The sequence below is a fragment of the Stenella coeruleoalba genome, assembly GCF_951394435.1.
Source record: "Stenella coeruleoalba genome assembly, chromosome: 3".
NCBI classification, from domain to species: Eukaryota; Metazoa; Chordata; class Mammalia; order Artiodactyla; family Delphinidae; genus Stenella; species Stenella coeruleoalba.
Window position 1 is genome coordinate 160,002,150 of NC_137148.1, and position 23,527 is coordinate 160,025,676.

Here is a 23,527-nt window from a genome sequence, read left to right on the forward strand (position 1 = left end):
GCTCTATATATCATGGGTTCTCAATAAATGTATGTTGACTTCATGGGGCTGGCAAAAAACATGTGTAGATTCTGGGGTGCAGAGAAAGTCTATCAGGGAACCCAAGGGTGGAGACCCCATGGAGGCCCTTGGGGTCACTGGGGAAGTGTGGAATTTGTTTGTGGTGAGGGGTAGAGCACCAAGAAACTTGTTCCCCATTCCTGTGCCCTGGTTGCTCTGTGCCCCTCCCATGACCAGGTTTCCCCACACTGTCCCACTGGCCCTTCTTCTGGTCCTGTCCCCAAGCTCCCTGTTTGGTTTTCTTTAATTATAAACTTGGGAGCTTCTGCTCCAGGGCTGGAGTTTGTGGGCTCCCCTGGGACTTCACAGCTTTACCTTCCTCACTCAGCTTCAGTGTTAAGCACCTGCATGGGCAGCGGGAGACAGTTCTGCAACCCAGGCTGGGAGGCAGCCCATGGAAGGTGGATGGGAATCGGGGAGTGGGCTCAGATACACGGATCCTGGCTCTGTCCCCATCTGCCCACCACCGTCTCCTTGACTAAGTTCACTTTCTCCACACCCCTTTTGCTGAGAGGAGGCTGTTGCCTGTCTGAGGCCCACTGTCTGAGCTAGAGAGTCACAGGGAGGCTGAGGGTGACGTGGACACCCACAGCTGGGCTGAGAGGTTGGTGGGAGCTGAGGAAGGAGTTCAGAGCTGGGGGGCTCCTCCCTGACCCCTCTGACCCAGTAAGTGCAAACACATGGAAGGATGAAGAAATGATTTTAATGCTGGAATCTCCTCCACAGGGTATCTGCTGAATTGGTTTTCCTTCAGGGAACCCACTTAAAGGTGAGTGAGGGTCATTTCCTGTCACCCCCTTCTCTCCTCTTTGCTGCATCTATTACTAGTTGCTGGTCATTTCACATTTATATTTAATTATCAGCATTTCTACTGTTGGTAGGAATGTAAATTGATAGAGCCATGATGGAGAACAGTATGGAGGTTCCTTAAAAAACTAAAACTAGAACTACCATATGACCCAGCAATCCTACTACTGGGCATATACCCTGAGAAAACCATGATTCAAAAAGAGTCATGTACCACAATGTTCATTGCAGCTCTACTTACAATAGCCCAGAGATGGAAACAACCTAAGTGTCCATCGACAGATGAATGTATAAAGAAGATGTGTCACATATATATAATGGAATATTACTCTGTCATAAAAAGAAATGAAATTGAGTTATTTGTAGCGAGGTGGATGGACCTAGAGACTGTCATACAGAGTGAAGTAAGTCAGAAAGAGAAAAACAAATACCATATGCTAACACATATATATGGAATCTAAAAAAAAGTTCTGAAGAACCTAGGGGCAGGACAGGAATAAAGACACAGACATAGAGAATGGACTTGAGGACATGGGCAGGGGGAAGTGTAAGCTGGGGCGAAATGAGAGAGTGGCATGGACATATTTACACTACCAAATGTAAAATAGATAGCTAGTGGGAAGCAGCCACATAGCACAGGGAGATCAGCTCGGGTGCTTTGTGATCACCTAGAAGGGTGGGATAGGGAAGGTGGGAGGGAGATGCAAGAGGGAGGAGATATGGGGATGTATGTATATGTATAGCTGATTCACTTTGTTATACAGAAGAAACTAACACACCATTGTAAAGCAATTATACTCCAATAAAGATGTTAAAAAAATTATCAGCATTTCTTCTTCCTGTTGTTGTCTGCCTCTTTCAGCTTTTTTTTTTTTTTTTTTTGGAGTAGGTGGAGGGCACATACCTTTTAGTGTTATTTGTCTTTGTCTTTCCTTTCTTTCTTCTAGTCCTTTTCATTTGATCTATTTCTCTGTTTTTCTTTCTAAAGAAAGAAAATGTATCATTGACCTTTTTCTTTCCTCTTTCCCTCATTTTGGATTGGGGGCCATAGTGTTGGGTTCCTGGGTTGAAGAGTGGTTAACAGGAGGAAAAAGGATGAGTGGGGAGACATGGAGGTAAAGGGGCAGGAAGGAGAGGGCTGATATGTGACATAGAGTCAGCTTGTCCCCCAAAGTATATTTTAGATACAAGGTGGCTTCTTTATGGTGTCATTTCTCAGAAGAAAAATGCAGCCATTAACTAGTCAGCAGAAAGGAATGAAGTTAATGAGCAGGAAATGAATATGTGAGATGCTAGAATAGTTTCTTGAGTTGTTTGCATACAATCAATCATTTGACAGTATTTACTGAGCACGTAATACATGCCAGTCACTGCTCTAAGAGCCGGGGATCCTCCCATGAGAAAAAGTGGCATGGGGGATATAGGTTCTAGTTGGAAAGCAGAAAACAAATTCATACGAATTAAATGTAGCATGCCCAATGGTGTTGAATGCTAAGAGAAACATAAGGCAGGGAAGGAACGGGGAGGGAAGAGGGATTTCAACTCCAAATAGGTGTGAGGAAGCCCTGGCTGAGAAAGTTAGTTAGGAGGTGAGTGGACCAGGTGGAGCATATGTGGGAAGACATTTCCATGAGTAGGCAAGAACAAGGACCAAGGCCTCCGAGGCTGGTGTGGGAGGAAACACAGGATGCTGGTGAGACGAGAATCATGGGAATTCTGGGGAGAGCAGAAGGAAAGGAGGCCTGGGTGGTGATGGAAGTTCTGCTGATAAAAACATTCCTTTATTCTGCTTCAAGAAGCCATCTTCTTAGAGAGACGGGTTCACTTTAGTGCTGTGTGCAAAGAGACTGGGATGGGGGCAAGGATGGAATGAATGATGAGGCAAATTCAGTTAGGGGCCACCATCAACCAGGGGAGCGGTGATGACAGTGTGGCCAGGTGAGATGGGCAAGATTGTGAAGTGGTCAGGGTTACATACATTTTGCAGGAAGAACCAGCAGGGATTTATGATGTTGGGATGTGTGAGGGAAGGAGAGGTTCAATGTGACCCATGTGTTGTACCCTTGGAAGCTGGACAGACCTGCCCTTAATTTACCTGGGAAGAAGGTTAGACCAGATGCTTCTCCAGAGGGGACCAAGGACTCTATTTGGTCACTTTAGGTAGCATAAGCCCATTGCACATCCAAGTGGAGGTGATGAGTACACAGTGGTATAAGAATTAGAATTCAGGGCTTCCCTGGTGGCACAGTGGTTGGGAGTCCGCCTGCCGATGCAGGGGACATGGGTTCGTGCCCCGGTCCGGGAAGATCCCACATGCCGTGGAGCGTCTGGGCCCATGAGCCATGGCCACTGAGCCTGCACGTCTCTGGCCTCTGCTCCGCAACGGGAGAGGCCACAACAGTGAGAGGCCCACGTACTGCAAAAAAAAAAAAAAAAAAAATTAGAATTCAAAGGAGTTTAAATGTCATTAATCAACTCTATGATATTGTAGTATAAGGTGGCGGGGGGTTGTGGGGGGGAGAAGAGGACGTGTAGAGTGCATGTCTTTGAAGGTGCATGTAGCTGAATGATTCTGCACACAGTACGTCCTTAGCACAAGAGGAGGAATTTCTGGTGTGAGGTCTATGGGACCTGGTTGGTTCAGTTGATTGGTTTAGTCTGGGGCTAATATGGCCAAGATGGTATTTGAAGGCTGTAGGAACAGTGATTTGCTCCTGTAGGACCTCCCCACTAGCTTCAACATCACACCTTGTGTTGTTGTTGGCAAAGACACCTGCGCATGTCTTTTTTGGGCATGAGTCAGGATGTGCTCCATTCTGTAAGATCTCAGCTCACAGAGCCTGCCTCCCTGGTGGTGGATCTGGGCAGGCCTATCCTAGTTTTTGAAATTACTCTGTTTCTTCACACAAAGAGTGTGTTCTGTGGGGTTGAGTTGTTTCCTCCTTGCAAGGAGGTAAGGTAGACATGAATACACCCCAAACAAATGTCACCTGGATGCCACTATCATCCATTTGCAGAGAAGTCCTGTTTTTTTTTTAATACCTCAATATTGTTCTTACTATATCACTCACTATCCCTCAGAGGAAGAAATAGAACAGTGAACTAGTATATTGAGGTCAAGAACAAGGGCTCCATCAGTTAAAGGGGGAGTCTCTCTACTTTGAGAAAATGGAAGCAGCAGCCATGTATTACTTCACCATGATTATTCTATTCAATCAACACTTACGTACTGAAGGTTATACTATGAACTAGGCAACCTTTCTAGGGGCTGCCAATGTCATGGTGAATAATAAATGGTGCTTTTATTCCAGTGGGATGAGACAGACCATAAAAGTTTAAAAATGTAAGCATGTGTGTGTGAAATGGTATAAGTGCTGTGGAGAAACCAAGAGCAGGGGTTGAAAATGCAAGACGTTTATAACTTCAGTGACTTTCACAGAAGCCATCTCTAAAGAGGTTGGCATTTGAATAAATATCTGAAGCAGATGAGAGACAGAAATCTGAGGAAAGAGCATTCCAAAGAGAAGAAAACGCAAAGATCCAAAGGTGGGTGTTTGTCCAATTTGTCCAAGGAAATTCAAGGAAGCACAGTGAGTGAAGGGGACACAGTCGGAGATGAGGTCAGAGGTATCGGTGTATATGAGTGTGTGTGTGTGTGTGTGTGCGTGTGTGTCTGTGTCTGTGTGGGTGTATCATGTAGGGCCTTGTGTGCCACTGCAAGGATTTGGGCTTTATTTGGAGTAATTTGGGGAGTCACTGAGTTACTTTCAGCAAGAGAATTACATCATATGACTTACATTTTAAGCAGACTCATTTGAATAGTTATGAGAGCAGACTCAAGGGATTCAAGGATAGATGTCAAGAGACTGGATAGAAGCCTACAATAGTCCATCTGAGAGAAGATGGTGGCTTGGACCAGGGCAGTTGCAGTGGGCATAAGCATTCATTGGATTCTGAGGTATTCTGAATGTATAGCCAAGAGGCTTTACTGATGGTTTGGATCTAGGGAATAAAAGACATAGAGGAATTAAAAAATGATTTCAAGATATTTGGCCTAAGCAAAATAAAGAACATCTCAAGTCTCCATTACCTTCCTTTATTGTAACGTATATGAATGATCTCTTGGGGATGAAATGGTCCAAGTCCTGCTAGAGATAGTTTACTGAGTCCCTTTAATCCCAGCTAAAAAGAGTCAGTGCCTTATGGGAAAGCCAATGTTTTGCCTATTGAAGGATTGTCCAACAGTCCTGCGACACATAAAATAATTCAGTTTCTATTCTTCTTGGTATGAATACGTACAAATGTAGATAAATGGTTCAATTCTATGAGCTAGCAAAGATCCTATCATCCGTGTCATGGGAAAAATGAAAGAATATACTCTTGTGTGTCCCTAGGCATATGTTGTTGTGCTCTAATAAATTACAAAAGATACAGAAGACTGAAGAATAATAATCCAGAGATAAATAAAGACATGTCACTCAATCTTAGAATTTCTCTGCCCATGTTCTCAGGTGACTGGGAACAACTGATCCATGGGATCTATAGATGGCTTCATCCTCTTGGGAATCTCTTCTCATAGCCAGACTGATCTTGCCCTGTTCTCTGTGGTTATGGTGGTCTCCACAGTTGCCCTCTGTGGCAATGTCCTCCTCATCTTCCTCATCTACATTGATCCTTGTACACCCATGTACTGCTTCCTCAGTCACCTCTCCCTCATGGACCTCATGTTGGTCTGTGCCACTGTGCCCAAGATGGCAGCCAACTTCTCTCTGGCTGAAAATCCATCTCCATTGTGTGTTGTGGCATGCAAATTGTTTTTCTCATCTCTCTTGTGGGATCTGAAGGGCTCTTGCCGGGACTCATGGCTTATGACTGCTATGTGGCCATTAGCCACCCACTTCACTATCCCATCCTCATGAGTCAGAGGGTCTGTCTCCAGATTGCTGGGAGTTCATGGACTTTGGGGGTAATAGATGGAATGATGCAGATGGCAGGAGCCATGAGCTTACCCTACTGTGGCTCAAGGAATGTGGACCACTTCTTCTGTGAGGTGCCAGCTTTACTGAAACTGGCCTGTGCAGACACATCCATTTTTGATACCCTGTTTTTTGTTTGTTTGTTTGTTGCGGTACGCGGGCCTCTCACTGTTGTGGCCTCTCCGGTTGGGGAGCTCAGGCTCTGGACGCGCAGGCTCAGCGGCCATGGCTCACGGGGTCCAGCTGCTCCGCGGCATGTGGGATCTTCCCGGACCGGGGCACGAACCCGTGTCCCTTGCATCGGCAGGCGGACTCTCAACCACTGCGCCACCAGGAAAGCCCTGATACTGTTTTTTGCTTGCTATGTATTCATGCTGCTCCTGCCCTTCTCCATCATCGTGGCCTCTTATGCTCACCTCCGGGGATCTGCGCTCCCCATGCACACTGCTCAGGCCCATAAAAAGGCTCTGGCCACCTGTTCTTCCCACCTGACAGCAGTGTCCCTCTTCTATGGGGCAGCCATGTTTATCTATCTGAGACCCAGGCGCTATCAGGCCCCAAGCCATGACAATGTGGTCTCTTATCTTCTACACAGTCCTTACTCCGATGCTCAACCCTCTCATTTATAGCTTGAGGAATCGGGAGGTGATGGGGGCCCTAAAGAAGGGGCTGGGGCTTCCCTGGTGGCGCAGTGGTTGAGAGTTCGCCTGCCGATGCAGGGAAAACGGGTTCGTGCCCCGGTCCGGGAAGATCCCACATGCCGCGGAGCGGCTGGGCCCGTGAGCCATGGCCGCTGAGCCTGCGCATCCGGAGCCTGTGCTCCGCAACGGGAGAAGCCACAACAGTGAGAGGCCCGCGTACCGAAAGAAAAAAAAAAAAAGAAGGGGCTGGATCGTTGCGGGATTGGCAGTCGGCCTTGACGGCCAGGGCATCTGCTACCTGGTGCTGCCACCTCCTGGTTGCATAATGCTGCAAAGTCATTCACCCTTTGGGAGTGTCTATTTCCTCATCAATAAATGAGAATCGTGACACCTGCCTTACCTCACAGGGATTCTGTAGGGATCACTGCATGTAAATCTAAAGCCCCATGACGAAGCAATGCATTGTCGTTATTGTCATTATTGATCACTTATGAAGTCCTTGAAGTAAATTCACTCAATTTCTTAATTCTTCTTGGTTATAACTGTGTTTTGTTGAACGCTTACTATGTGCTGGGCACTGTCCTTTTTCCTTTTTGTGTCATCTATATTATTAAATTGATGATTTTACCTAATAAATATGGATATTAAAAAAAAACTTTCTAGATGGCAGAAATTGAGTCTCTATAATTCTTTCTTGGGTGGTCCCTAGTCTTCTCCCATGAGAGGCTTTACAAAACTTCCTTTAAGAGATATAAATATACCCTTAACTGCTTAGAAATTATTTGTGTGTTTTCAATACCTGGCTCTGTGCCTTATAGACAACAGTTGCTTAATAAAACTTTATTGAATAAATGCAGGAAGAGGCATCTAATGGGATAATATATATGAAACCATTTTTAAAAGCACTATTCACATAGCAAATTTGCTGTGGCAACTGTGATTATTTCTGTACTTCAAGTTCTGCAAAAGTAAAACTATACGTTTTGGAAGTTGAATATTAGAACAGAAATAAAGACAGAAATTGAGCCATTATTTTATATCTTACATATCAGACAGGGTCCAGCCAGGAATAAAACCATATCCATTATTTTAGCAGAAAAAAATGTAGTGTAAAGAGTTGTTAACCAGATATTTGAGATCTGAAATGACAAAACAAGAACACTAAGGATTGAAGAGGAAAAAACAACCTGCAGAAAGAAGCTACTATTCCTAGGCCTGGGGATGTAAAGGGAGAGGTTAGAGTCATTAAAACCCGAAGTCTTAGAGTCCAGATGTCTGAGGAGTGAGCACTGACCAGCTGGTATTCCTATCTCAGAAGGTACCTATGGAGGTGTCTCCCATATAGGTGACATAGAGAAGCCTGCTCGGCCCTGACTTATGATGGTTGCTCCAGAGCCTAAAGGAAAAAGAGGGGATTGCAGAGCTCGGTCCTAGCCTTCTGACAAGCGGGGGCTATGCAGTTGGTTCTGACACCCCAGAAGTTCACAGGAGAGGCTCTATCCCAAGACTGCCCAGGAATAGGGGTTGGTCAGCTAGTGCTTGCGCCTCTGAAGGACAGGATGAGACTGGTTCTGTGAGTGTGAAAATAAACTGCAAAGTCAAACCAACTGCCTGGATGAAGAGACATTGCTGGATTGGTTGGACAGAAGAAAACAGGAAATCATGAAAGAGTTTTCTATCTCTTCCCCTGGCTTACGGTCTCCTTCTAGTGGCCCTATTGGCAGATCCTAATGTGAACCTTGAAGACAAAGCAGCCCTAGAATAAAAAATTGGAGTGTAGAAATGTGAATTTTTTTTTCGCAGTATGCGGGCCTCTCACCGTTGTGGCCTCTCCCGTTGCAGAGCACAGGCTCCAGACGCGCAGGCTCAGCATCCATGGCGCACGGGCCCAGCCACTCCGCGGCATGTGGGATCTTCGCGGACCAGGGCACGAACCCGCGTCCCCTGCATCCGCAGGCGGACTCTCAACCACTGAGCCACCAGGGAAGCCCTAGAAATGTGAATTTTGAGCTGAGGCAATAGTTTAAGAACTGGCACAGTCCACTCCTTTGGCTACTCAGCATCCGGATCATTTTACCCATATTTGAACTTCTGTTAAATAGCAACAACAGCATAACAATGTGTAACTATTCTTCATATACATGTTATCCTTCATTAGTTATAGTATTCATCTATGGGCAATGTCAGTTATAGCTCATACTCAGTCACAATCTCTGCATATTGGCTATCCACAGCAATCAGTATATAAATAGTAAGAGGAAGGAGCAGAGAGAGAGATAAGAACAAACTAGCTCACATACATGTGCGCGCACACACACACACACACACACACCCCAACAGGCTAATTGATCATGAAGCCATAATTGATATTTATAACTTTCTTCTTCCATTTTCCATTCCTTATTTCCTTTGCTCTCAGCTAGAACCTCATGCCTTTGGGATAATTTATCTGGTGGTGTACTCTATGTCTTCATTCCAAAAAGGTCTGAATCCTCAGTGGTACTACCTGTATTTTTGGTGGCTGTACTTTTCCATTATCTTTTACTATTGGACATGGAAGTACTGAAAGGTGCCCCAGAGAATCCCCTGTCTCAGGATTGTCCTCTATAACCCTTGTAATTGAGATCAATCAACCCATCCCACTCTAGTGGAGCTGCTGTCTTATTTACCTATTAGTTCACTGGCATGAGAAGTCTAAAATAACCAGGTAAAATTTCAATTTCTGATTGGATGGGACCATTGTTGTTCAGTTATGGGAGAAATAGCCCCATATATTGATTACTGAATCAAAGCACATATTGCATTATATGAGATAGAACTCCATATTTTCAGGGTCTTATTTCTGAAATGACACTGTAAATGAGTTGGTACCATAACTGAGGCCAACTGCTTCTGAGTGATGACACATATACAAGACCAGTCAGTTCTATGGACACAAGTCCATTGCTGCCATTCTTTTGCTATGAAATAATTTCCTGATCAGAAGCAATGCTGAGCAAGGTACTTTGATTATATCTGAGGCATTCTGTTAGTACATAGGCGGTAACAGCCACTGCAGTTAAAGTTACCACTGATTAACTTTACAACAATCTATAGTAATTTTCTAAGGTCCATTCACCTTCTGTGAAGGCCAAAAAAAGATGTGCACATTTCAAGTTTATGGTAGCATTAATACATGCAGGTCTCCTAGAGATACAGTATTAATTTTTGTTTACTGTCTGGTAGGAAATAGAAGTTCCTGAGCTTTCATTCGTTCTTTCTGCCATAATAAAACTCCCGCTAGGGTTCAGAGAGCCAGTATGGGTTTCCTACTAGTTTCTGGGTATGACTATTCAAAATATACATTAAGGATCTGGGAAATAGCTACGCGATAGGTTTATGGACCTACTTGGACCACTGTGATTTGAACTTGGGCCAAAACACCACTTATCACCTCATCATCATAAACCCCCACTTTGGTAGACTGCAGTGGAGTTTGGGGTCACAAGAAATTAGTATCAATTTAGAGCTACTATCTAGAGGAAACTAAGACCATCTGTATTCACATGACTTAATTATCAAGATTCAAAATGAAAGTCCTTACATCAACAAGACTTTTCTATATATTCCAGGAAATTCTTGCCCAGGATGATAAGGCTGTAAGTCGGAATATAACTTCATTGTTAGCTTTATCTGAACAATAGACTGTTCAATCAGTCCTCTTTTCTGGACGATGGATGACTCAGCTGGCCAAACTCAGCTTCTTACCAATTGATTGTTTTCTCACCAAGACTCCTCCCCAACTCATGCTCGTGGTGACCATCAATCCTGTTATATTATGGATTTTGACCAGTTCCAGTCAGATCCCTGCATTGTCAGAGCCACTTCAAACTACTCAAATCCAGTTCCTAAAACTATACACATGAAACATGGATCTCCCCTTATGAAACTAAGATTCTGTCAAGATGGTGTTTACCTTTTCTAATTAAGTAATAATATTGGCCTTGTTTGATCTGCAGGTTTTTCGGGTGTTATTTTGGGGGTAAGTCAACACTTTTAATTCCTAAAATGTTTGAATATATCTGTTTTCCCTATGCATGGTCGCTCTAGTAATTGGCAACACATCCTTTTGGGTGAATATCTTTTTCCATCCCTTCACTTTCAGTCTGGATGTGTCCCTAGGTCCCTAGGTCTCTTGTTGAGGGCATACATATGGGTCTTGTTTTTGTATCCATTCAGCCAGTCTGTGTCTTTTGGTTGGAGCATTTAAACCCTTTACATTCAAGGTCATTATCCGTATGTTTGTTCCTATTACCATTTTCTTAATTGATTTGGATTTGTTCTTTTACTTCTTTTTCTTTTCTTGCGTTTCCTGCCTAGAGAAGTTCCTTTAGCATTTGCTGTAAAGCTGGTTTGGTGGTGCTGAATTCTTTGCTTTTGCTTGTCTGTGAAGCTTTGATTTCTCTCTCACATCTGAATGAGATCCTTGCTGGGTACAGTAATCTTGGTTGGAGGTTTTTCCCTTTCATCACTTTAAATATGTCCTGACTTTCCCTTCTGGCCTGCAAAGTTTCTGTAGAAAAATCAGCTGATACCCTTATGGGGATCCCCTTGTTTGTTATTTATTGCTTTTCCCTCGCTCCTTTTAGTATTTTTTCTTTGAATTTAATTTTTGTTACTTTGATTTTTATGTGTATTGTTGCGTTTCTCCTAGGGTTATCCTGTATTGGACTCTCTGCATTTCCTGGACTGGGTTGACCATTTCCTTTCCCATGCTGGGAAACTTTATAATCTCTTCAAATATTTTCTCAGACCCTTTCTCTTTCTCTTCCTCTTCTGGGACCCCTATAATTTGAATGCTGGTGCACTTAGTGTTGTCCCAGAGGTCTCTGAGACTATCCTGGATTCTTTTCATTCTTTTCTCTTCTGCTCTCAGCACTTATTTTCACCATTCTATCTTCTAGCTCACGTATTCACTCTTCTGCCTCAGTTATTCTACTATTGATCCCTTCTAGCGTATTTTTCATTTCAGTTTTTGTGTTGTTCATCAATGTTTTGTTTGTCCTTTAGTTCTTCTAGGTCTTTGTGAAACATTTCTTGTATTTTCTCAATCTGTGCCTCCATTCTATTTCTGGGATTTGGGATCATCTTTACTATTAGTAGTATTAGTAGTATTAGTACTATTAGTCTGAATTCTTTTTCAGGTAGGTTGCCTATTTCCTCTTTGTTTATTTGATCTTGTAGGTTTTTACCTTGCTCCTTCGTCTGTAACATATTTTTGTCATTTCATTTTTTTTTTTGATGGGTGAGGCTGTATTCCTGTCTTACTGGTTGTTTGGGCTGAGGCATCCAGCAGTGGAGTTTACAGGCAGTTAGGTAGAGCTGGGTCTTGATGCCGAGATGAGGACCTCTGGGAGACCTGACTCTGATTAATATTCCCTAGAGTCTGAGGTTCTCTGTTAGTCCAGTGGTTTGGACTCGGGGCTCCCACCATAGGAGCTCAGACCCGACCCCCAGGCTGGGAACCAAGATCCCACAAGCTGTGTGGCATGGCAAAAGAAAAGAAAAGAAAAAGGGCAGTAAAATACCAAAGAATAAAAAATAAAATAAAATTCGATAAATAAATAATATATTAGGAAAAATAAAAATATAACTGAAACAATTACAAGTTAGAACCTCAACAGAAAAAAGAAAAAAAAGGGGGGGGGAACAAGCCAAAAGAATAACAAGGTATAATGAATAAAATAAAATTAGAAATATAAAAAATTTATTAGAAAAAATAAAAATATAAATGAATTAACAGTAACAAGGTGAAGCAGAACCACAACCTAAAAAACAAACAAACAAATAAAAAGGCTGGAAAAGGCCTTGGCTATGGGGGACAGAGCTTAGGCAGGGGTCAGGGCCTATGCTAAGAACCTGTGAGACCAGAATAGGCTTTGGGGGCAGGGTCTAGGTGGGGCGAGCTTTAGGTATGGGGTGAGGCCTAGGCTCAGGACCCATGCAGCCGGGAAAAGCAGCACAGCCAAGGGGGGCCTTGGAGTGTGGAGTTCGGAGGTGAGGCCCTGGGTGTGTGTGAGGGGTGGATTTTAGGCCCAGCACAATTGAAGGGGTTCTCAGAGGCTGGATGATTAGGCCTGGGACCTCAGCAGGCTCCACGGGGCCCAAGTGCGCGAGGGAAATGCTGGCCACCCTCCTTTCCATTCCTCCACTCTCCCTCCCACTCCCGCAGGACCCATGTGGCTGGAGGGAGCTTTGGTGGGCAGAGGATAAGGCCCAGAAACTCAGCAGGCTCCCCAGGGCCCAAGTGGGCAGGGGAAATGCTGGCCATGTTCCCTTCTGATCTTCCACCCTCCCGAGGGTCTCCTCTCCAGGTGTTGGATCCCCACCCCTCCCCCAGCCGCCCTGAGGGGGGCCAGTCCCATCCCACCTCCACTTCTCCCCACCCTCCTTCACCCCCACGTCCTACCTGGTCACTCGGGGGTTCCTCCTGTCCATTTAGGTGTCCGTGGTTCCCCACCAGTGCCTGGTAGATGCCCTAGTTACACAGAGATGCAAACTCCACGTCCCCTTAGGTCACCATCTTGACTCCTCCCTGCTCTGCTTCTCATAGGCTCTTATTATTTTTTAAACCTCTGTCTATACAATTCTATTAACTGAAGTGTTTACTCCATTTATATTTATTGTAGTTATTGCTGTGGATGGATTTAAATCTACAATTTTGCTCCTTGTTTTCCACTTGTACTTCCTTTAAGAAAATTACTTCTGTTGACATTCTATTGGATTAATCAAAATTGGTGTTCCATTTTATCCCCTCAATTACCTTTTAGGTATACCACTTTCTTTGTTTTTTAGTGGCTGTTTTAATATTTACACTATGCGTCTTCTACTTCTTACAGTTTACAGTTTGATTTAATGTTGTATGAATTCAGGTATAATATAGAAAATTTACAATATTTTAAATCTATTTATGGTTTTTCTGGCTAGTGTGTTTTTGTCATATGCTTATTTCCACATATGTTTAAATCCCCAATGCACTTTTAATATTTTTTTCTAGACAGGAAGTGATTAACTCATTTGAGGAAATATTATCTGTTATATTTATTTACATATTCTATTTTGCTGCTTTTCATTCCTTGTGCTTTGATCTTCTATCATTTCCCCTTAGTCTGAAATAATTCCTTTAAAAAATCTTGTTTGAGTATGCTGGAAATTCTCTTGCTTTGGCTTGTCTAAAAATATTCTTATTTTGCCTTCATTTAAAAAATTTTTTTATTTTATTTTTTTGGCTGCACTGCGCAAGCATGTGGGATCTTAGTTCCCCAACCAGAGATCAAACCTGTGCCCCCTGCAGTGGACATGCAGAGATTTAACCACTGGATTGACAAGGAAGCCCCTTGCCTTCATTCTTAAACAGTATTTTGCTGGTTTTAAAATTGTAGATTGACAGTTTTTTTCTTTCAGCACTTTAAATATGTCTTTCCATTTGTTTCTTGTCTCCAGTTTCCAATGAGTTCACCTATATATTTAATGGAGATTATTAATTATGTTATGTCCTGTTTTCTTTGGTTAATTTTTTTTTTTTTTTTTTTTTGCGGTACGCAGGCCTCTCACTGTTGTGGCCTCTCCCGTTGTGGAGCAACAGGCTCCGGACGCGCAGGCTCAGTGGCCATGGTTCACGGGCACAGCCGCTCCACAGCATGTGGGATCTTCCCGGACCGGGGCACAAACTCGTGTCCCCTGCATCGGCAGGCAGACTCTCAACCACTGCGCCACCAGGGAAGCCCTCTTTGGTTAATTTTAAGGCTTTTTCGCTACTATATGTTTTCAGCAGCTTGATAATAATGTGCTGAAGTCTGGGTTTCTTTTTAGTCATTTGAATTAAATGATAATTAGATCTACACACTGGGGTCATATATAATTATGGAAAATTTTAGGCCAGTACCATGTCAAGTATTTTGGGGAAATATTTCTCTTTTCTCTTTCTTGGACTCCTTGACACACTTGTTAGATTATTTGATATTTTCCAATAGGTTTCTGACGCTGTTTTCATTTCCATTCTGTTCTCTTTCTGTGTTTAGCTTGAGGACTTTCTACTGGCTAGTCTTATAGTTCAGGGGTCAGGAAACTATGACCCATGGGCCAAATATGGTCCACTGGCTATTTTTAAAAATAAAATCTTATTGGAACAAAGCTACAATCATTTACACATTGTCTAAGGCCGCTTTTATGTAAAAACAGCAGAGTTCAGTAGCAGTGACAAAGATCATAGGGCTTGCGAAGCCTAAAAAGTTTACTATCTGGTCCCTTAGAAACTTGCCAATCTCTGTTCTACTTCATGATTTTTTTACCTTCTACTATGTCCAAGATGCTCTTAATCTCATCCAATGATTTCTTCATCACAGCTTGTGTTTTTCAGGTCTAGAATTTCACTATTGTTCTTTTTAAACTTCCATTGCTCTGCAGAAAATCTCTCTTGTCACTCAATCTCAGGTTCATCCTGTACCTCATTTAACCTACTTGCACTGGTCATTTAAAAATTCTTTCTTCTAATTCTAAACCTGGGCCACCTAGGGGTCTGCCTGTATTGATGGTGTTTTCTCTTGGCAGGTAACAATTTTTTTTCTTGCCTTTTTGAATACTTTATAATTTTTGATTTTATGTCACACATTTTGAATAACCAACACTGGAGACTGAAAGAGATCAGTTATTTGTTTTATTTTCCCAGAAATGTATGAGGTGCTGATCATTTTGAGCTCACCATTAGAAGAGCTGAGTTGGGGCTGAGGCAGTTTCAATTCTCCTTTGGTTTAAAATGTGATTACTGCCTTTCACTACAACCTTTGAATTCTTTTAGTGTCACATCCACTGAGGATTGTATTTATTTGACCACATCAGGATTTGAGCTGGAAGACGGTTGGATTCCACTTATAATAGTGTCAGTTCACTTCTGCATTCACCTCTAGCAAGACACTGGCTAACCCATGACTGAGAGTGCCCTGTTTTCCAGCTCCATCCCTTCTGCTAATTAGCAGAAGTTCTCTGGTGGGAAGAACTGTTAATCAAGAGAGTTATATTTACATTTAGGACTCTTCTAGACTTCAATCTCATGGCAGTCCACATCTGGTTTCTCCTGGGTTTAATGGAAACATGAAAGGTGGGAGAACTTTTGCAAGGGTCACATTTTTCCCCTCATCTGGATGAACTCCCTTCTCCATAGTATGAAAAAGAAATGTATAATAAATATGAGAGTAGCATTGTTTCTAGCCAATGACTATGAGGCTTTTGAGCATCAACCCAACTGGATATATGCCTGTTACCTACCTGGTGCTTCACTTATCTCATCTTATATACTCACCACAAATACCCTGTGATATACGGGTTGTTACTCCAGATGAGGTAATTGTGACTCAGATATGTGAACGATGCTTTTCTGGGATGACTGCTGTCAAGAGAAGAGGGAAGGCAGCAGAGGATGGAAATCTGTCATTGGTTGAGTACCTTTTGCTTGCCATGCATTTCACAGATACCAATTCACTTAACTTTCCTAACGGCTTTGTAAAGTCTTTATCCCTATTTAACAGACAAGGAAAAGTGAGGTTCACAGAGGTTGGGCAACTTGCTCAAGGTTGCTGACTGAGTACTGGTAACTCATGATTTGCAGTAATTCTCCAAACCCTTGCCTATACCTGTGAAACAGGTCCATCTGTTTCTGGACTCGAGGACCACTTTGATTTGCAGTATTTATTGAGTCATCTATTCCTCAATTTTCAGAATAAGGAAGGAGAAATGTCCAATTATCTACAACTTTTTTTTAACATCTTTATTGGAGTATAATTGCTTTACAATGGTGTGTTAGTTTCTGCTTTATAACAAATTGAATCAGCTATACATATACATATATCCCCTTATCCCCTCCCTCTTGCGTCTCCCTCCCACCCTCCCTATCCCACCCCTCTAGGTGGTCACAAAGCACCGAGCTGATCTCCCTGTGCTATGCAGCTGCTTCCCACTAGCTATCTATTTTACATTTGGTAGTGTCTATATGTCCATGCCACTCTCTCACTTCATCTACTGCTTGTTTTTAAAAACGCCTTGTATAATTTTGTGGATCTCCTCCAGCCAGCTATTGTGGTGAGGACTCTGAATTTTCCCTGGAGGCTTGAGAGTAAGAATGAGAGAATTACTCTCCTTTGAAGATTTGGGTTTCCATAGGTATTGATTTTGCATCAGGTAAGTGAGTCTCTTTTCAGGGTCCTCTGTGAGTGGAAACAAGAATGGGGGCCACCTTCATGTCTTGGAACTAATATATTAAGGAAGAAGGTCCTCAGTCCCCAAGAACGGCTGACATTTCCATGTCTCTTCTCTATTTCCCTGGTGACAACAAATACCTAAAGAATTGTGACACTTAATGTCAAGCTTACTAGTTTAAAAACTTGTAAAAACAATATAAAAATCTCTCCTTCCCCCACTCTTGATTTTCCCCCTTTCCCCTTCCCATGTACATATACACGCTATGTGCTCACAACCTGTCCACACCAAGCCTGGGGGAAGTTAAGAACCTCTTGAGTCCTTCAAATGCTGATGTCTTGCCCTGACTGGAGACAATGGGGTTCAGGCCTGGGAAATGGGGAAAAGAAAAATGGGGGTGAATGGTGAACCTGAACTCTTAGGACTCCTTCTGTCCTGCTCATCCATTCTGGCTGCCAAGACATAGTTGACATCAGCCGAGGAAGATTAAGGAGCTTCCCATGGTACTTGACACTGGAAGCCACGTGATACATTCATCTCCATCCCAAAGACCATAAATAAGTACCTAAACCTCTCAGCCTGTAGGACTACCACCCTTTGGTGAAGTTGCAGTCTCACTCCAGAGGAGGAAGTTCCCAGACTCGTGCGTGCTGGTTGGAGCTCCGTGCCCACGGAGACATGGAGCCTGTTTCGGCAGGAAGGCGTCTCCTGCTGGAGAACTGCCCGCCCCAGCCCACGCTTTGGCACTGGAGATGCTGATCCAACATTTTAGGGATGCTTGCAGCCTCAACAAAAGGCACGCTGCCCATATGCGCTGTCTGTCTCAAGGGTGCGCTGGAGCTCTAGTTCCTGGACAGGGTTGGAGCCCAAGATGGCATCTACCCAACTGCAGCCTACCCTAGTGCTCTTCAAGGTACTGATGGAGATGCAGGGTACGGCTGGCCCTTGCCCCAGGGAGACTGGAGCCTGCCAACAATGGGAAGGAGAGCAAGGCTGAGGCTGCACAGCCTCAGGCCCTGGGGATGGAATTTAGGCTAATGTTAACTTGTTTGTCAGAAGAATAACAAGTTGAAAGGAGCTGAGTTGCTATTTTTATCCTATTCTTACTTCCAATATGTATTGGGTGAGTTTCTGAGCGTAGCCAAACCTTACAAGTTGCTCCACTTTGATCCATCAGGTCTCAGTACAAGACTAAATGGTTTACTTCACACAATTTAATAGAACCTTGGTGATTTGGTGTCTGCTTACTGATGACCAAAAAATATAAACTCAGAGAAAAAAAGGAAATAAAGTCAGGTTTTTAACCTCGCATATTATTTCCAACATTTCAGGTGTATCTAGGATCCAAAAAAATTTTAACAATGAAACTGTGTAAGAAAAACAAAGGGAGGGTTTCCCACTGCTTTTTGGGTAAACAATATCAGACTTACAAAAAATTTGCAGGAATAATAGAAAGAACTGTACAGGAATACTCCATAAGTGATGTTGTGTCTTTCTCAGAGAATCACATTCTGAGCACCTGATCTTTTGCCCCTTTGCTGTTGATGTTAACTTTGACCAGTTGTTCTTTGGTTACTCTTTCCTCAGTAATTAGTAAGTGGTTATGTAGAGATTCTTTAAGTGTATGTTTTTCCTTAAGCCCTCCCTTGTTCAACCCTTTAGCATCTATTGATGCATTCCTGAATCATTTTACTATGGTGTTTGCAAAATGGTTAATTTTCTAAGCCCATTTTTTCCCCTGTATTTATGAGTCAGTATTCTACAGTAAGGAAGAGCTTTCCCTTCTTCCTCATTTACTTACTTGCCTATCTGCTATTTGTCTTCGAGGATAGGAGAATATGTCACCCAAAAGAATTCCACTGTGCTATCTTGTTTTGAGCTAAAAGCACTTGAAACACAGTGAATGCAGGGAGAGACTTTCTCTGAACTCCCCCTTATGTGTCTATAAACATATCCTCCCAAAGGAATGTGGTTGTCAAAACTCCCCTCCCCAGGAGTTTCATCCCACAGGGAAAATTGACTCTTATCATGGGAGAAGAGATACGAAGTGACACCCACATCCAGATGAACTTTGTCAGAAACTATCATATTTCCCATCTATTCTTCTAAGGCCCATCCATCTTTGCTAAAAACCACCTACTCTTCCTTAAGCGGCCTGTATCTCCACTCCTCTTTTGAAATTAAGATGGTATTTAAGCCTGAATTCTAAGTCATCTCAGAGTTTTTCACTTTCTCCAGTTATCTCACATGTATACATGAGATATACATATTAATACATTTCTGTTTGTTTTTCTCTTGTTAATCCGTCTTTTATTACAGGAGTCAGCTAAGGACTCAGATGATGAGAGTGCCTGCCATTGAGTCCCTGCCAAAATGCAAGTGACAATGGTTGATTCCCTTGCTGTATGAAGCTCTAAATAAATAGTGTTTACTTTTCTCATTTAGCTGGTCTTCATTTATATCCACAGTGCTCAACAATTATTTGTTGAATGAACAATGAAAAAACAATAATTGAGTAGAAAAATTACAGGACTTCAATTGAGTACAAGATTTGCAGAAGAACTGACTAGACTCCACTTCTTGTCATTCACGATTCAGTTCCCAGAGAGTAGCTAGATATTCACTGTGACACTCAGTGGTGATCACATCTCTCCCAGCCCCCATGGGTGAGGTGAGGGTGGAGACCCCTGAGAGAAGTATAAGTGGATGTGTGAAGGGATGTTTCATGGATGCCTCTTTCCTTTGTTTAGAAGGGAGTCTGGGGTATTTTTCAAAGCCAGGGCTATGGGGAATGAACTTTGTCCTGAAGCCATTTCATTAAGTTTGGCTTGCTCGTTGGGATGGAGCGTCTGTCTGTTCTCTGGGGTCATTATGAGCTGAGTTGGGTCTCCCAGGATATTTATTCTACAACTAGAGGTGTAAACCTGGGACATGAGCTCATCGATTTATGAAGAAGCAGAAGAATGCCTTAGATGGTTAATTCTATAAATTTTTATTTGGAGCCAAGGAGTTGGAGGAGAGTCTATGTGTAAGAGCCTTACTCAGGCCAACATTGCTCATGCATTGCTCTGAGGACTAGATCTTTGCGTATTTTTGGGTCTGACCCGTCTCTGCTGAGCTCCACAGGGTGGAGTGGAAGGTGAACTGTGGAGACCTGAATGGGAGTGATAGGTGCTGAAGGGGGTGAGGAAAGACCTGCCAGATGATGGACTAAAGGTGACCAGAAGGGGAAGAAGTGGATCTGACTTCAAGTTTCAGCCTAGGGAGCGTCCAGCTGGATACAGACATATCTCCTTGTTGCCAAAAGTTGTCAGTATCAGAGACCAAGAAGATGGTAATCTTACTTGGGCAACATTGTTATCATTGTTTATTTGATCTCCAGTCTCTGGACTCAGTTCCAAAGCAGGCAGACAGACCTGTTGGGTCACTGCCACACGTGTGCCCTCATTACTCTGGTGCCCTGTGGCCGTGCTTCATTCCTGCCTGTGCTGATCTTGGCATCTACCTCCCTGAGTTATTTTCTGTCTCCCTTTGCTGGCATGTCTCTGTAACTCGCTATGTCCTAGGATTTCCCTGTCTGCTGCCATGATATCCTGACTCTAGTGCTAAGATGAAAATGGCATTGTGCATGCACACTGTCCCAAGCCAGTGTGTGAACCTATATCCCATCAGAATCACCTTGGGAGCTTTTAAAAAATCATATATGACTACGCCCCATCCAGACCCAGTATCCACTCCCCCACGGGGTGGGACCAAGGCATATGCACATCTTTTTTTTTTTTTTTTTTTGCGGTACGCGGGCCTCTCACCGCTGCGGCCTCTCGTGCTGCGAGGCACAGGCTCCGGACGCGCAGGCTCAGCGGCCACGGCTCACGGGCCCAGCCGCTCCGCGGCACGCGGCATCCTCCCGGACCGGGGCACGAACCGGCGCCCCCTGCATCGGCAGGCAGACTCCCAACCACTGCGCCACCAGGGAAGCCCCCATATGCAGATTTTAAAAAACATTTTCTCAGACATCTTAGAGACATAAGCATGACTTCAGTCATGAGCACAGGACCCCAGGAATCTCACTCTTGCTTTTTTTTCTGTTCATAATTATCTTCCTATGACAAATGTTTTCAATAGTTTTTGTCTCTCTTTGACAGTCTTTCCAGTTTCTATTAGGGGAAATTCTTGAATTGCAATTGTGACATCACACGAGACAGAAGCAACACACTCCAAAATACACCTGTGGAGGCCCACCATTTGTGGAATGAGTATTGGCCATTCCTTCTTTGGAATATTATTTGTCACTGATTCTTAAAACAGTCACAGGTTTTAACCAGGTTAGTGTCAACCAAGGTGAGTGATGTACAACCGGGAGACAGATATGTCCAAGTCCCTGCCCTCATACACCACACTGTCAAAGTAGCAGTGTGGGCTGGAGGGTTGACATATGTCCAGAGATGCTGTGGACCAGCCGGAGAAAGAGGATTTCACCGCCCAGGGTCAGAAGGGAAGGGGTAAGGAACTGAAGTAGCACCGACGGATGGGGTCAGAAGGACCAAGACAACTGATGGTTGCAAGGCAAATTTTATTGCGCTACAGTTGCAGATTATCTAGGCTAGAAAAAGGAAGGCTGCCAGATGGTGGTTTACATTATCTACAGACTGTCTCGGCTCAAGGTTAACTTCCCTGGGAGGAAACCCATAAACCCAGAAGCATCAAAAATAACCTGCATGTGCAGGGGGGAGACAGCTTTGCTTGTCTCATTTTACATTCTTTCTGATCTCTGGGCCCTGGTGATTTATCTCCCATGGAATGGAACAAGGAGGGGAACAAGTAGGGACAGTCCCTTCGAGCAGCGGCCGCATGCCTGGCATGTCCTTACCTGCCCTCAAGGCTGACTGCTTCCCACACAGAGAGGCATTTCTAGAGTTCTGAGGTTCTCATGATGCATTTGACACAACACTTAGCTCTGTTGCAGTGCCTGCTGCATTGGGAAAATATAATTAAAAAACAAATGTCCTCCCTACCCTGAAAACCTCTCCGCAAAAGTAGAAGAGAAAGAAAACAGTTTTATTTTTGAATAAACATTAAATCAGCATGTGATGTGCATCACAGGTAATCTGCTAAGAGATTGCAAAGACAGAAGGAATGTCACCTTTTTGTATAGGTAGACAGTGACAACCCATTACATAACATGCTATCAAGATAAACAGTAGCTACTCCTCAAGGAAGAGGACTTGACAGCACCGTTTGTCACACAGAGTTCATCCTAGATTCACCTGGTAATTGGGGTAACTACCTGTGTTAGGTAGCTGGCTTTATCCAAACAAATACAAACTTCACACATGTTATGACAACAGAGAGTTCTGCAACTTGGAGCAAGGTGCCTGCTGAAGTTAGGGTCCTGACCTACAGAACCTGAGATGTAAGGGCTCTATCTTCCTTGATGATTACATTTCAAAGAGATGGATTCTAGGTCCTTCAGAAGACATTCCTCAGTCAGAAATCTGGTTAGAGCTTATTTTAGTTTTAAAAGGTTTACATACATTTCAGAGAGATAAGGAACTTACAATTACACGTTTTTTAAGTAATTGCTAAGGAAAATGGAGGTAGGAGTCTTTTCCTTTCTTTTCAGTTTGTATTGGTCCTTGCACCTGTCACCCCCTTTCCCACCTCCTTCTCTCTCTCTCTGCACACCCAATACTCACTTCCCCCTGTCAGAGGGAAAGAAATTTTCCTATACCTGTCGAGGTTCTTCTTGCTGGTCTAAGAATTAGATTGACATGAAACAGATTCACAGGAGAAAATCAAACAAAGGTTTAATAACATGCATATCTGAGAGAGACTCAGGAAAACTGAGTAACTCACCAAAAGGGTTAAAACCTTCATCTTTTTTTGGGGGAGGGGCGGGTATGTGAGCCTCTCCAGTTGCGGAGCACAGGCTCCAGACACGCAGGCTCAGTGGCCATGGCTCACGGGCGCAGCCGCTCCGCGGGGCACAAACCCGTGTCCCCTGCATCGTCAAGCGGACTCTCATCCACTGCGCCACCACGGAAGCCCTAAAACCTTCATCTTAAACACCATCTTCAGCTTTCAAGGCAAAAGAGGATTTGGGGGTAGTGGTCTGGGACTTCAAAGGGGAGGAAGGCAATTCACATGGAGATGAAAAAGCAAATGTTTGGTAAATAAATGTTTGCTGGGCCATACAGTGACAATGGGAAACAGAGTGGACTCTGATCTCTAGACTCCGCCTAGAGTTCCCCCAACACCCCACACACCCCCTCCCCCCGCCCCTACACCATACACACTTGGTCCATGTTCTTTGTAGATATCTCTGGTGATAGCTCTATTCTGGGACAGGCCCTCTGTCTAAATTCTTTTAGGTGCTTGGGGGAAGGTCAAAGTTTCTTCTTTAGTCTTTTGTGCCTGGATTGTTTTCAGCTCTAAATAATCCACATGCCAAAGAGACATTTTGGGGTGACATTGTGTTCCCCTACATCTTCTTAAATCTATATCCCCTTTTCGTAAATCTATGGCTAGTCACCTGTTCCTTAAAACCCCTTCTCTCTCTCCCTTGCATTCTCTGACCCTCCTCCTCTGGGGGCTTGCTCCCTGGTCTTTCAAGAGAAATAAGATCAAATCCTGAGGACCTCTGAGAGCAAATGGATATTCACTGCAGAAGGAAAGGATGGGGCTATGACGGTGCGCCGGGCACTGCCCTGTAGAAGAGACAGGAGGCAGTTATCTTCCTTGTATGATACAGATGCCAGGTAAGTTGCTTTGTTCTTATGCTTGCTCCTCTATTTTTTCTTCAGGGCCAAGGCC

General features: G+C 43.6%; 1 protein-coding gene across 1 annotated transcript; it reads left to right on the plus strand.

Moving 5' to 3' along the window:
- Positions 1–5,399: 5,399 nt before the first annotated feature.
- Positions 5,400–6,542, plus strand: LOC307184945 (olfactory receptor 2V1-like; the record flags this gene model as incomplete). The annotated part of the gene is given in 4 exon segments (XM_079918687.1): positions 5,400–5,640; positions 5,643–5,970; positions 6,178–6,424; positions 6,426–6,542. Coding segments are annotated over 4 exon segments (933 nt in total).
- Positions 6,543–23,527: the final 16,985 nt, after the last annotated feature.